At 44.7% G+C, this 15,135-nt stretch overlaps 1 protein-coding gene across 3 annotated transcripts in view; it reads left to right on the top strand.

Moving 5' to 3' along the window:
- PCDH15 (protocadherin related 15) overlaps positions 1–15,135 on the top strand; it is a 642,625-nt gene that overhangs the window by 427,356 nt on the left and 200,134 nt on the right. For all 3 annotated transcript variants that reach the window (XM_071438580.1, XM_071438579.1, XM_071438578.1), the window contains one exon: positions 11,473–11,633. In XM_071438580.1, the coding sequence (XP_071294681.1) occupies positions 11,473–11,633 (161 nt within the window). The remainder of the gene's footprint in view (positions 1–11,472; positions 11,634–15,135) is intronic.

Below are 15,135 nucleotides of genomic sequence, written 5' to 3'. Positions count from 1 at the left end.
TGGTTCAGCAGGAGGGATCCTGGCCCTGTGGGCAGCCCTGGAGGCACCTCTGGGTGCTGTGTCCAGCTCTGGATGCTGAGCACAGCAGGGCCAGGAGCAGATTGCCCCAAGAGCCTGGGGCTCTCCTCCCTGTGAAAGATTATAACTCAATTGAATGCAGAACAAAACATTTAGTAGAAATAATAGTTGCCAGTTACTCCCAGTTTTCTGTGTGACTTTTAGGTTGGTTCTACTTTTAAGGATTGTTACTTCTCTTTTTCTTGTCCCTTCTTTTGTAGGTTTTTGTGAAAAGTCATATTAAATGTACTTCCCTCTCCAGGAGAGCTGGAGAGGGACTGGGGACAAGGGATGGAGGGACAGGACACAGGGAATGGCTCCCAGTGCCAGAGGGCAGGGCTGGATGGGATCTTGGGAATGAGGAATTGTTCCCTGGCAGGGTGGGCAGGCCCTGGCACAGGGTGCCCAGAGAAGTTGTTTTTTTAAGTCATTAAGACATCAGCCCAGCACCATTATGTTCACCACTATCCCAGGTCCTCAAGGTTTTTGAATGCTTCCAGAGATGGTGAATTCCCTGGGCAGCCCATTCAGTGCTTGGGAACCCTTTCTGTGTAGGAAATTTCCCTTATATCCAATCCAAACCTCCCCTGGTGCAACCTGAGGCCATTTCCTTCCACCCTGTCCTTTGTTACCTGGGAAAAGAGATTGCCACTCACTTCCATGTCCATTTTCATTTCCACAGGGCAATAGAACAGCACAAATGTAGTTAATCACATCTAATATTCTTTCTGATTCAGATTTTAGTTTTTAGAAGAGCTTTCAGATCACAGGTGTAGTGGAGTGCTGTGAGTTCTTAGCAACCTCCTCCAAATGTTTGGTTTCATTTCCCTCAACTTTGTCTTTATGCTTAGAGATGTGCTCAAAGAACTTTTGCTGAGGGTGATTTCCCTGTGGCAAAGGAGCAGGTCTGGCTGAAAGGGAAAATTAAATCAATCATAGTTTGCAGGTCAGGTGATGAAAAGTTTAAAAGCCTGCTCCTCAGGTAACACTTTGATGCTGGTTATGTCCTTGCTGCCTCCCTGACAGCCAGGTCAGCAAAGGGTGAAATAATTGACTGGCTCTGGGGAACAGTGTGGCTTTTACAGGTTTGCTTTTCCCCCTGATAACTGCAAAACTGCTGCTTAAAATTGGTTTTTGATGATGGCACTTTAGTGGCATTAGGGACTTGGGATTTGAGTTAGGAGGAATCACATAATCATGGAGTGGTTTGGATTGGAAGGGATCTTAAAGGTCATCCTTGTTCCACCCCCTGACATGGGCAGGGCCACCTTCCACTTGTCCCAGCCTGTTCTTGAACACCTCCAGAGACAGGAAAGTGTGGAGAAGAAGGCAGTGCTTGATTGCAAAAGCAACAAAACTGCTTAGGAAAAGCTTTTCTTAATGGAAAATGAAGTTTTTCCTGGCAGGTTGTAGTGCCAAGTATTCCTAGTTTTCCTATGTGTTTCTATTGGGATGTCTGCAAACACAACCAGGAGCTGGGGCAGATTTATTGAAAATAAAACTGGGAGGAAAATCTGATAGAAGGATGTCAGAGTGGTGTTTGTACCAGTTCTGGTCCCTGTTATCCATCCCTCTGTTGGCTCCCAAAATCTCCTAATCCGGGATTCTGCTCCTAAACTTGGTGTGCTCCTCACTCAGCCACTTTTTTCTCAGTTGTTTGGAATTCTGACTCCTTGACAGCAGTGCGATCAGAGGCTGATGCACAGCTGTAGGTTAGAAAGGGTGCTGTAGAATTCGTGGATAACAAAGGCCTTTTTTACACTTTTTCGTTCTGTGATAAAGCAATTTTCAGGAAAAGAAAGGATTTGCTCTCTCCTGTGAATGAGGATGCTTCCCTGTTCTCATAGAAGGTGCAATGGATAGGAAATTGGGCATGTTCCTCAATCTGTTATAAAATCCAGCTTGTTCTTCCTCTGTAGCGCTCCACTCCTTACCTCAAGGATTCCTTTGGCCTTCTGGGCAAAAATAGGAGGGATCTCACAGCAGGACTATTGTAAGGTTGAATTATTGCTTAACAAGACTTGTATCCAAATGTAGTTGAAGATGGAAATTTTGGTTTGTGATAATTTTTTGTGTTTGATGAATCAAGGGACGGACAGGATGGGCAGAGGGATGGAGCAGCTCTGCTGGGAGAGCTGGGATTGTTCACCTGGGGTGGAGAAGATTTGGGGTGACCAAATTGTGGCCTTGCAGAGCCTGAAGAAACCAAGAGAAAACATGGAGAGAGGCAATTTCCAAGAGCCTGGAGTGCCAGGACAAGAGGGAATGACTTCCCAGTGCCAGAGGGCAGGGGTGGGTGGGACATTGGGAATGAGGAATTGTTCCCTGGCAGGGTGGGCAGGCCCTGGCACAGGGTGCCCAGAGCAGCTGGGGCTGCCCCTGCATCCCTGGCAGTGCCCAAGGCCAGGCTGGAGCAGCCTGGGACAGTGGGAGGTGTCCCTGCCATGGCAGGAGTAAAAGATGAACTTTAAAGATGTTCCCTTCCAGCCCAGGCCAGGCCATTCTGTGATTCCAGGATTCTGTGATCACTGGGGGTCCCTCCCTACATTTCCCCCAAACTCTTCTTTTCATTCCTTTTTTCTGAGCCTCAGGTTACAGGGTCTTTCACCTTTCCAACATCTGGAAACATCTGGGAGACTGGAGCCAACTTCAGACTAAACACATTGGGGCACATGTTTGGAAAGTTAGTTTTAATGGCTCTGCCCTGGGTTGCACCAAGAAAATCCAGGTCTGCTGGCACTGCTCAATTTTTTTCCCCAGGGATGCTTTCCTGCAGGAAAACCAGTGTGAACAGATAAAGAGGACAGAAAAGCATCAGTAAATTGTCCTTCTTTTGCCTCCTTTATAAAAGAAAACAGCTGCATGTGGTGCACAAAAGATGTCAAGGAAATTTTAAGAAAAATTATGCAAATCTGTGAGCAATGTTTAGACAGGCTCTGATAATTTTAATAATTCAGGGTTAGAGCAGAGCAGTGCAGGCTCCTGCTGCTCCTCTCCAAATGGTTTGCAAACAGACCCCAGGATGGCTCCAAATTAAGGTGAAAACATTCAAGTCATTTAATTCACACCTTCAGCAGCCACTGCTGATCACGGTGCTCCCAAAGAACTGCTGCATCTGATTCATTATTTAGGAGTCCTTGTGTGTTTAAAGTGTAAATGAGGCTTTTCTAAACAGAGAGCAAATAAACCTCATTGCTGATGGGCTTCAGAAGTGGCTCAAGGAATTGGAAAGCAAACAGGATTTACAAAGCCAGTTTTAAGTATTTATTTGAGACCTGGCACAGCCCCAGACTGTGCCCAGGACCTCCAAAAGGGATTACCTGGATATGTGGGGTGTGAGGGAAGTGAGATGGATCTTCATCTCCGTGGGTTTTGTGCAGAAGCATTCGTTTGGAGGAAAGTTTCCATCAGAATTTCCTTGGCCAAGGCCATGCTCCACTCACAATTCCTGCCTCCTCGTTATCAATCCTGTATTGAGAGATGAGTCCCCCCCATTCCTCAAGCCCAGAGATGGATTTAAGGTTAATTCTGAAAAATAGGTTCCTATTTTGAGACACAAATCCAGGCATCTCATCAGTAGCATAAAACTGTACTTCCAAAGATGTCATATTCCTAGAATCAGAATGAAAACTAGATCTTTTTCCATTTTCTGTTGATCAGGAATGGAAGTATGGCACCCTCAGGAAAATGTGAATGAAACAGGGGCTCCAGTTCATGGGGATCTTGTGCATAAAGGACCATCAAGGAAGAGGCACCAAAGGCCCTTTGCCTCACATCCAAAACTTCCAAAATCCTGGGCTTATGTGTGGGAAAAGAGCCAAGAAAGCCTCATTGCTCCAGCTTTCTCTTTCTTCCTACACTGAGTTCTGGGGATTTGTAGGTTTTCTCATTTGGCAGGAGGACCTTACAAGCCTGCAGCCCCTTTCCCTGGTGACCTTGTTGCAGAGCAAAAATCCTGGGGGATTTTTTGGGTCACATTTGGCATTTGAGGTGGTTGGAGGTGACACCAACACCGGTGTGGGCTCAGGCTGCTCCCTGGTTTTGGGGTGGTGGGCGCCCATAGCCTGGCCTTGTCTTCCCAACAACTACTAACACACCAAAGGAGGCAGATCTCTGATGAAAACCAGTTTGTGCTGCTGCACATTTGTCAAACCTGACAGGGAATATTCCCAGGGACTTAAAACCAGTGCTATTGGAAAATGATCCATGAGGGATTTCAGGAGGGAATGGAAGAGACTGCAAACACCAATGATATCCCACAGTCTGCAGTTGCCTCCAAAATAAATCACTGCAGTGGGCACTGAATTAATTCTAATTTTCAACAGCAGTGTTTTTGGGAGCTGTGCTTTTTGAGCTCTGGGTGTGAATTTCTGTCCCATTTAAGGACTGGTCATGGTATATTTTGCAGGCTGCAGTTTCTGGTTTAAATCTGCCCCATTTGGCCTCAATAGGACAGGTTGGAGCAATGGTTTCGGTGCATTCAACCCATGAATTTGAGGAAAAGTTTAGGAAAAGAAATCCCAAAGTTAGCAAAGATGAAAATACATTTAAAGGAAAGTGCTTGGGCTTTTGAGTTGAGCAGATTTGAGTTAGGTGAACAAAAATAAACTGGATAAAATTTGGTTTGCTTTGACTTGGGACCTATTGAGCAGACAAAGAATAAATACAACATGTATTAACACAGTCTCAATAAAATAAACCAGGTCTGAAATAGAACTAAGATTGGGTTTGTGATAATATATTCAAATGGGAAAACTTGGATATCCCTGGGAGCGTGGATTCTTCCAAGACTTCTCCTTTTAAGTGCAAATCATTCTGGTTGCAGGTACCAAACTCCATAATCAATGTACATAATCAGAGGATTTGTGTTTCCAGGAGCTCAGCCCTGCCTGGGAATATGCACAAACTTTGTTAATATACATATTTTTTCCCCAAAGTAGCAAAATAAACTCTGGTGCTTTCATCAGGGGAAGGTGTAAGGAAATTGTTCTCAGGAGTGGGAAAACTCTCAGGGTGAAAAGTGGTTGCAGAATGGAATGCTGTGACAAGAGCCAGCCTTTGCTCTGGGAATGTCATCCCATAAGGTGGGATTGTGTAAAGTTTCATGATCTTGAGCTCCTTTGTGCTGAAAGCTTTCCCTGTACTGGTTCTCCCTCCTCTCTGAGTGTTTTCTTCCCCAGTATTCCATAATATGTTGGTTGAAGGTTGGACTTGATGATCTCAGTGGTCTCTTCCAATCTTAATCATTTCATGTGGATGGAACTAAAACTTGCTGAGGTTTCTGCTCTGTCTCAAAATATCAGGACCATAGAATAAAGACCCATCAGTCCATTCAGCAGGATCCAAGGAGAAGATGTTTTCCTCAGAAGGTTTGGTCTGAAGACATCCAGTGCTGAAGGTCCCCTTATTTATAGAGTCTCATGGTTTTTCCTGGATTTTCATGAGGATCTGGATGTTTGGCTCTTATCCCAGTGCCTGGATCCAGTCTCTGGCCAGTTTGGGTGTTCATTTGCATTGCTTTTGGGTGAGGACACAAACCTGGGTTTGCTCTGGTTTTGCTGCACCAGCCGCATTTTTCTTCTTCGTTTGGACTTGAGTCATTCTGAAAGCATTTTCCCTCATTGTCTGACCCTGATGGAATGCAGGGATGACTCCTGGGATCATTCCCTAGGACTATTCAGCGATGATGCTGGTTTTTTATTTCCCACAGAGGAGTTTGCCTATCTGTGTACAGGAAAAAACCCACAGGAAGCTTCCTGGTGCTAATGTGCTTGTAGACTCATGGAATCTCCTGGTTTGGAAGATCCCCACAAGGATCATCCAGTCCCACACTTGGCTGTGCCCAGGACACCTCAACAATCCCACCTGGAGCATTGTAGAAGCTCTCCTGGAGCTCTGGCAGCCTTGGTGCCATGTCCATTCCCTGGGCAGCCTTTTCAGTGTCCCAGCACCCTCTGGCTGGTCAAGCTCCTTTGACCAAAGGCTGTGGCACGGGAAGAAATTTCCAGAATTTCCTGAAACTCCCTCCCTGGAAAACTTGCAGAGTGGTCGTGTTGAGCCTGTTTATTCAGAATGTTGTTGTTGTTGTTTTGTCCTAAAAATTCTAAATCACCTTCAAAGTTGCCAAAGTCTTCTGGGAAGGAAGGCAAGAAACAAAGCGAAGGTTGGAATAGCCTAGAGAGGTTTTATCTCACCACTGGCTGTGGGATGTGCATTTTTATTACTTATCTGCTGTCTGGTACAAAGAGGAATATTTTCTTCTTCAAATGCTCCCAGAAATTTTCGCCTGTGGTTTGGTTTGTTGTTGTTTTGTTTGCATTTTTTTTGTTTTGATTTTCTTTTTTTTTTTTTTTTGTTTATTTTTGTTTATTTGGTTGGTTTTTTGTTTTTTGTTGAAAACCCTTTCATTGTGTATAGTGTGCTTTATAAAGTACCAGTTTTGTTCATGGCCATTTTTTGTGTCTGGTATGAGAGCACCAACCTGGGAATGTTTTTTATCAAGAACCAGCAGGTTTTGTGTAGATAATGGACAATCTTATGTCAACCTTATCAATCTGTTTCTGGTCCCACTGGCTAAACTAACAACCAAAAAAGAAACCTTTTTTCAGAATTTCATTTCAGGGGATATTTTACCCTTGTGGGGTTTTTCAGGGACTCAACCAATCGATACCAATATTGAGCATTTTCCAACTGATCAATTTTTATCCATTTAGTTTTTGTCATCTCTTGCCCCTTGTTGTACCAAGAGTTCTGTAAGGCTTTATCACCAGCCCCCGGGCAGATGAGCAGGGTTAGTGTTGCTGCCTTCTCAGTGTGTGAGCTTTTAAAACCCCTTAAAGAAGAGCCTGTGTGGTTTGCAAATACCTCAAACATCTTTTTGGGGTTTTTTTCACCTGCAAAGCCAGTAAGAGGCAAGAATAATAAGGTTGTTCTGGAGCCAAGGAGCTTGTGGAAGAGGGAGCTGGAATTCAATTTCAGATCTGGATCTGTCCTGAGCACCCAGGACACCAGGTTAGGTGGGTCTTTGGGCTGATCTTGGACAGGTATTTCCATGTGCAATAGATGCTTTTTATTTCAATTATGAAGCAGGGTGCAGTTTTTTTTCATCCTAAAAGCAATCCTTTGTAAATTATGTTTTACAGAGCTTGGATTTTGAGTAGCAATTGAGCGTAAACAGATTTTGGAGAGAGGGATTTGCATTTGCCTTCTGTGTCATTCAGAGTTAGAGCACGTTCAAAAGAGTTTGGAAATGTTAAGGAAAATAGAAAATATTCCCAGAAGGAGATGTTTTTGAAGACTGAAATGTAGAAAATGATCCCCTGGAGGGGGAACCTTAGTTCTCCAATCTTCTGCAGATTCATTTTACTTTTCCACTTGGGATGCAGAGTATTGCTGGACATTGAAAGACTTTGCAGGCCACAGCCCAATCCCATAAGTACATTCTTGTGTTGCAAAAATTGATCTAAATGCAGAGAAAAGCCTTGCTTGATGTTCAGAGACTTTTCAACCACATTGGTGCCCTCCAGCCCAAACCACTTCATGATTCAATTAGGTTTATTCCCAGACCAGTGATAATTCCTCACACTTTACAAAAGGATTCTGCCAAAACATTCAACTAAAATAACCTCAGGATGTGTCAGAATCCTTCAGGAAGTGCCTCCTACCAGGGCACTGCCAGGCTCCTGTCTTTAGCAGAGCATGACCAGCAGATCCCACATTTCATGGCTTTTTGCACCTGAGTCCAATGCCCTTCCCACAGAATGTTCACCTGAGATTGGGCTGTAAAATCAAAACCCTCCCTTTTATTTCAACCTAATGAAGATTTTCAGCTCCTGGATTCCAAAATTGTTAAAATACTTACAGCACTTGATAGTTTTTCATTTTGTTGTCCTGTTTTGCAGCCATTTTTGAATAATTGCAACAAGCTCAGAAATATGTTGTTCCCTCTGGCAATAAAGCATCTTTCCTCTCTTGTCCAGCCTGTTGGGTTCTGGCTGCTTTTGTTCCTTTTTTAGCCAACAGCTTCCTTGATTTTGATTCCTTGAAGCTTATCCTGTACTAATCCCTTGGAAATCTGTATGGTCATTCCACAAGGTGCCTCAGTCATCAATCAGGGAAAAGCAGCCAGATTGTGTGGTCTCCATGGAAGATGGAAAGCTGTTCTTAAAATCTGCTGGTGGTGATGGGCAATCAAAATTTTCTATCAGTATTTTTTTTTCTTTTTTTAATTAGCTGGGAAAAATATCCCTAATGGTAGTCCTGGGTGTCCTTTCTAGTGGTTTGTGCACAAAGGACAGAAGGGCAGGCCCTGCTGAGAGACCTTCAGGGCTGTGTCCAGTTCTAGGTCCCCAATCCAGGAAGGACCTGGAGGGGCTGGAGCGTGTCCAGGGCAGGGGCTGGAGCCCCAGGAGGGGCTGAGGGAGCTGGGCAGGGGCTGAGCCTGGAGCAAAGGAGGCTCAGGGGGCCCTTGTGGCTCTGCACAACTCCCTGCCAGGAGGGGACAGCCAGGGGGGGCCGGGCTGTGCTGCCAGGGAACAGGGACAGGACAAGGGCAAAGGGCCTCAAGCTGGGCCAGGGGAGGCTCAGCTTGGACAGCAGCAGCAATTTCTGCATGCAAAGGGTGCTCAGGCCTTGGCAGGGGCTGCCCAGGGAGCTTTGCAGTGCCCAGCCCTGCAGGTGTCCCAGCAAGGGCTGGAGGTGGCACTCAGTGCTCTGGGCTGGGGACAAGGTGGGCACTGGGCACAGCTGGGAGTCCATGGGCTGGCAGGGATTTTCCAGCCTCAGGGATAATGTGATTGTTTGAGTTTTGGCTTGTGCAGTAAAATTTCAAAGCAGATTTTCTGTAAACTCATTGCATCAGTGAGTTACAAATACCACCAGACTGGTTTGCTTTATTGCTGTTATTTATGGAAAAACTGGTGGTGCAGACACATCAGATTTGTCATTAGGATGTTCCCTCCCTGGTATTTTAGGCAGGATGTAAGGAAAAACTTAGAGATCTCTAAGGGGGAATGGGAAAGGCCTCTGAAATATCAGAGACTTCATAAAGTAGAAAAATAAAACTTGAAGGATGGCTATTAAAAGGCTGATTTGCAAACTGCTGTCTTTCAGAGACAGTATACAGGTGCTTCATGAATATCTGAGGAAAATCCAGCCCGTTTTTAAGAAGAAAAGAATCCCTGGATCAAACCAAAGCAAACTCAAGTGCTTTGTGAAACCGAGCAGAGAGTGAAGCAGAGCAGGGTCCAACAAGATGCAGAATCAAGGCAGTGATTTCAGTGAAGTGATGGTGGCTGACTGCAGACTATGAAATTCATCATCACAGATTTTAAGATGCTTAGATGTTTTTATAAGTGAATTTGGATTACCAACCCTTCTTTGCATTGTCATTGGGGCACACTAATGAGGGCAGTGCACAAACTGGTGGATTTTATAGATTTGACAGGACTTGTTGAGTAGACATCAACACTTGGCAGGATCACAGGGTTCAAAATGAGCTGGATTTTCCTGGTGAAATCCTCTTTTTTTTTAAAACTAGTGCTTGTCTCCCAAAATGTGCCAGGCCAAGCTCCTGGAGCAAAGTAGAACTGTACAGATGTTATTGAACAGGAAATTGTGCCAAGAGCCACAAAATGCCTGGGTAAAAACAATGTTTCTTGTGAGGCTAAAAAGCTGTTGCTCCTTGAACTTGAAACCAGTCTTTGGTGCAAAGTTTTGCTGTTCTATTCCCAAATATTTGGCAATTTCCTTCCTGTCATTCTATTGTGTCAGAAAAAAAAAGAAGTAGTTTGAAAATAAATGATTGAAAAGACCTTGCTGTGGTGTTTTCCCCCACAGGACTACAAACCAGTTTGCTGGGGTCAAGATCAGTGATTATTTTGCTGTTTTAGCAAAAAAGCATCAGCCCCTTTTAGATGAATATTTTTATACACAGTCACTGTTATAAAGTGAAGGTGTAAAGAAACTTCATGCTACACTTTGCAATAAATTATTTGGGCCCTTAATAACAGGAGGTTACATGGTAAATATTTTAACCTAATTTAAATCTTCTGCAGCCACTGACATTCACAGGTTTTCCTCGTAACTGCTGGTGAACTTCCACAAAGATAATTCCTGTTAATATTTTGGTGTGAAGCGAACTGGGGAGTGTTAATTTTACAGAAAAAAGGACATTTTTCAGAGGAGTGGTTATAAATGCTCTGCGTGCAAATCCGAGGCACCGGAGGGCAACGCTTGGGGTGGTTTGTGATGGTTGATGTTTGGGGAGTGAGCTGGGAGTGTTTTCCACAGGAAATTGTGTACAATGTGGGGGCTGACTGCTGAAAGGGGGCAGGATGGGACAGGGTGGTCTCTTGTGAGACCCCACCTGGAATTCTGTGCACTGTTCTGCAGAGGAGGGCATGGAGCTGTTGGAGCAGGTCCAGAGGAGGCCATGGAGTTGCTGAGGGCTCTGGAGCAGCTTCCCTGTGGAGCCAGGCTGGGAGAGCTGGGAATGCTCAGCCTGGAGAAGGGAAGGGTGTGCGGAGACCTCACAGCTCCTGCCAGGGCCTGAAGGGACACAGGGGAGCTGGAGAGGGAGCCTGCAACAGGGACTGGAGGGACAGGACAAGAGGGAATCAGTTCAGACTGACAGAAGGAAAATTTAGGTTACATTTAAGGAATTCTTCACTGTCACAGGGTGCCCAGAGCAGCTGGGGCTGCCCCTGGATCCCTGGCAGTGCCCAAGGCCAGGTTGGACAGGGCTTGGAGCAGCCTGGGACAGTGGAAGGTGTCCCTGACCATGGCACAGGGTGGAATTTTGGATTTATAGGATCCCTCCCAGCCCAAACCATTCTGAGTTCCTGTGATTCCATGGAAAGACCCACGCTGAGAGCTGGCTGCTCCTCTCAGTACCACCTTTGTCTTGTGGCTGCCATCCTTGTGCTGCAATTCAGTTTCTGTTGCAGAGCAGCTCCAGGTACAAATCCTCTTTTTTCCTGGAGAGCTTTATGTAACTGTACTTTTTTTCCTCCCCTCATCACCTTGATGTGTCGCTCTCGCTGCAGAAAATTTATTCGGAGTTTGGTTGTTATTTCTGTGCTTTCATTTGTTTGAAGGGAGATTGGGGGATGATTGCTCAATGAAGAAAAAGCTCATCTTGTTAAGTAGATAGCTGGATGTGGCAGGTCTCATTGTCAATTTAAATCATTGTGCATTGCAAGTGCTTCTCCTGGCATTGTCTGATACAGCTGCAGTGTCACGGGCAGTTTTTTATTACAGATAATAAGGTTCAGACTCTTTAAACATCACTCAAAACATAAAACACCACAAAGCTGAGGTAGAAAACAGCATTTTCAGTGTCGCAGTGCTTACAGAAATACACAGAAATGCGGATTCCCTATAAATTCCTCCCCGGGCTGTTCACTGTTGTTGCAGGCACTATCCTGGTTGACAACATGCTGATCAAAGGGACAGCAGGAGGGCCTGACCCCACCATCGAGCTCTCCCTGAAGGACAACGTGGATTACTGGGTGATCCTGGACCCCATCAAGCAGACCTTGTACCTGAACAGCACCGGCCGCGTGCTGGACAGAGACGTGAGTTGGGCCTTGCTTTTCTCCTCCACAAACACGGTCACCTCTAACTAACCATGCACACAACTCCTGCTAGAATATAATCCCTGCATCTGTCTTGTCCCCACATGGATGGGAACAGAGTTCATCTGATCCTTTGTTTAGGATTTATTGGGAGCACACAGGAACTTGACCTTATGTGCAAATATTATTGTGAGCAAACATAACAACGAAGACCAAAAAAACCTGATGTTAAGAGTTTTATATCGGACCAAACTTGACTCGTTTGTTGAATTGGATTTTTATTCTGTTTTGCTGGCTGCTTACCCTGTGCCCTGTGACATTTATTAGCAGCCTGCTTTCCCTGTGTACACTGAATTATGAGCTGTGAGAAGTGACGAGTCGTGACTGCCACAATTCACTCACAAAGCTTGAGATGTTCCATTGAGAACGTGCTGGTTCACATTATTTTTTTAAGGCAGCCTAAAACATATTTGCTGTGCTCATTCCTGTTGGTGTTAAGGAAATATTGTCAGGGTAGGTTTGATTTTTATAAAAAGAAAGACGAAAAACATAAAAATAAAATCTCGTTCCATTGAGAACGTGCTGGTTCACATTCTTTTTTTAAGGCAGCCTAAAACATATTTGCTGTGCTTGTTCCTGATGGTGTTAAGGAAATATTGCCAGGGTAGGTTTGATTTTTATAAAAAGAAAGATGAAAGCATAAAATAAATAGGGGTGTTCACATCTAGGCTAATTTCATTGAGGAGAAAACACTCTAAAAATAGAGACATTTCCTCACAGTGTTGCAACCTTGCGACAGAACCTGAAAGTAAAATTGACTTGCTAGTGCTTTAATCAATATGGCAAGAATGCTGTAAAACTCAGGAGCTCTCCTTGGAGTGCAGGGAAGTTTGTTTTGTATTAGCTTGATTGATTAATTTGTCTTCTCCATGTGTTTTGAGATAAATTCATAAGTACCAAAAACAACATGCAAATTTCTCCTCATTTCCATTTGCTGGTGAAAGGCACTAATTGAACTCAGCTGTTCTTAATTTTGTTTTAATTCACAAAGTGTTTTCCCATGCAAAGCACAAAGTGTGGCAGAGTGGTCATGGTGGCAGAAGACTTTCTGGGAGAGTTGGCACTTCTTCAAGTGCCATCCAGCACCTGCTGGAGCAGCTTTGGCCTCTCAGATTTAATTTTAAGCCAGAGCAAAAAATGAGAGCCTGGAATGGAAGGTAAGGCTGGAGAATCACTCTAAGAAATGTGGGGTCAATTCTTATCAGCCCACACCCATCCACAGGGAGTTAGGAACTAAAATCCCTGTTGGATCAGTGCTAATTCTTCTTTTCAAGGCCATTTGTTGATGCTTTTTTGTCACCTTAACATGAATCAAAGTCAATGCTTTACCCAAAGAACCTCATAAGATTACTTGAGTTTCAATATTAGTCACAGTCTAAACCAATTCCCATTCCTGTGAGTTCCTAGACACTTTACAGGGATGTTCGTTGCCACAAGTAGACTCAAGTCCCTGGGAAACAAGTGAAATGTGTACATTTCTTAATTAAATTCAGGTAATAACGTGTTTACATTGGTATTTAAGGTATTAATTCCTCATTTTTTACTATGAACTGGAACACTTCTTACCTCTAATACTGTGTCCAGTCATTCGTCTCTGGCTATTTAAGTTCAGTGGGCTGTGAGAAGGAGATGTGGGCTTTAAGGTGGTTCAGATTTTGGGTGTGATGCCCCCTGTGCCTCTCTTGCATGGCCTCAGGGTAGTGCAGTCACTCACAACCCAAAGAAAAGGAGAGCAACCCTGAGTAAAAATATGAAATGTGTGTCATGGGCGTTATTAATATGGCTCTTCTGGGGACATGGCTTAGTGCTGGGTCAACAGCTGAACTCCATGGTCTTGGAAGTCTTTTCCAGCCTTATGGATTCTCCTAAGGGACATTTCCAGCCTTCAGAACCAGGGCTGTGCTACCCCAGCACCACAGAACCATGCAGTGTGGGAGGGTTTCTTTTTGTTAACAAAAATCCCAACCTATTTTCCCCATCCTTCCACTCAAATCCACTTGAAGCTTTCCAGGACCAATGAAACCCAGAGTTTTATTAAGTTGAACATTTAGATTCAGCTTTTTTTATTACAGAGGAAAAATTGGAGCCTCTGGTTCACAAATTGCATATATTTGGATACCCTTCCCATTTTTCTCTCCCTGCTGATTCAGTCAGCCTGATCCTGTCCTTTTATTTATTTCTTGCCTTTCTTGACAACAAATCTTCCTAGATTGATTGTTACAAAGAATGGCAGTGTGCTTTCCAAATAAAATCAGATAAAAAGAAAATTCCACGCTTTTCTTCTAAAACTTTAAGAAGAATGACCAGTGATAAATCAGAACTGAAGCTGCTGAAAGGTGCTGGGATGATTTGTCCCTGGTTTCATAAAGAAACTTTGCCATTGTGCCATTGCTTATTTCCATATTTTTGTAAACTTGGAATATCAAATATTTATCAAATATCTGTCATTTCAAATAATTATATTATTCTTGGGCTTGGCTAATTAACCCAGATATACTTAGTAGTGACTGCAGCTTATTAAAGGCAGTCTAAAAACTCTTGGATCTTACTAAAATGAGTAGTAAAAGCCATTCCAGCCTAAATTTCTTTGTCCATTCATCAGTTTGGGAGTTTTAGATCACTGCTGTGTTCACTGCAGAGAGAAAAACAGGATTGTCCACGCTGGAAGTTGTTTCTGAATTATTTGCAAATGTAACTGGTAACAGATGTGATTTATTTCAGACTTGACCTTTCAATTCAAGACAAGAAAGAAACAAGAAAGGCTTTGGGGAGTGTACAGAGGAGGCCTTGGAGATGCTCAAGGGCTGGAGCCCCTCTAGAGCCAGGCTGGGAGAGCTGGGGTGCTCACCTGGAGAGGAGAAGGCTCCAGGGAGAGCTCAGAGCCCCTGCGAGGGCCTAAAGGGGCTCCAGGAGAGCTGGAGAGGGACTGGGGACAAGGCATGGAGGGACAGGACACAGGGAATGGCTCCCAGTGCCAGAGGGCAGGGCTGGATGGGATATTGGGAATTAGGAACTGTTCCCTGGCAGGGTGGGCAGGCCCTGGCACATAACAGTGGAGGATCTTAGAGCTGCTTCCAGGGACTTGACTTGGTCAGTCACAGTTTCTCCTCAGGTCTTTTTGTTTCTCTGGTGTTACCAACTTTCCCTCTGTCTCACATCTGGGAGACCCCACCTGCAGAGCTGCCCCAGCCCTGGGGCCAGCACAGGAGGGACCTGGAGCTGCTGCAGAGAGCCCAGGGCAGGCACCAGGATGGGCAGAGGGATGGAGCAGCTCTGCTGGGAGGAAAGGCTGGCACAGCTGGGGCTGCTCACCTGGAGAGGAGAAGCTCTGGGGTCACCAAATTGTGGCCTTGCAGGGCCTGAAGGGGCTGACAGGAAAGATGGAGAGAGACTTGGGATAAGGGATGGAGGGACAGGACAAGGGGAATGGCTTCCCAGTGCC

The sequence above is a fragment of the Agelaius tricolor genome, unplaced genomic scaffold (genome assembly GCF_023055355.1).
Source record: "Agelaius tricolor isolate 1412-34295 unplaced genomic scaffold, bAgeTri1.0.p SCAF_13, whole genome shotgun sequence".
Lineage (NCBI taxonomy): Eukaryota > Metazoa > Chordata > Aves > Passeriformes > Icteridae > Agelaius > Agelaius tricolor.
The sequence above is the reverse complement of the archived record's forward strand: the minus strand, read 5'-3'. Positions and strand labels throughout refer to the sequence as shown.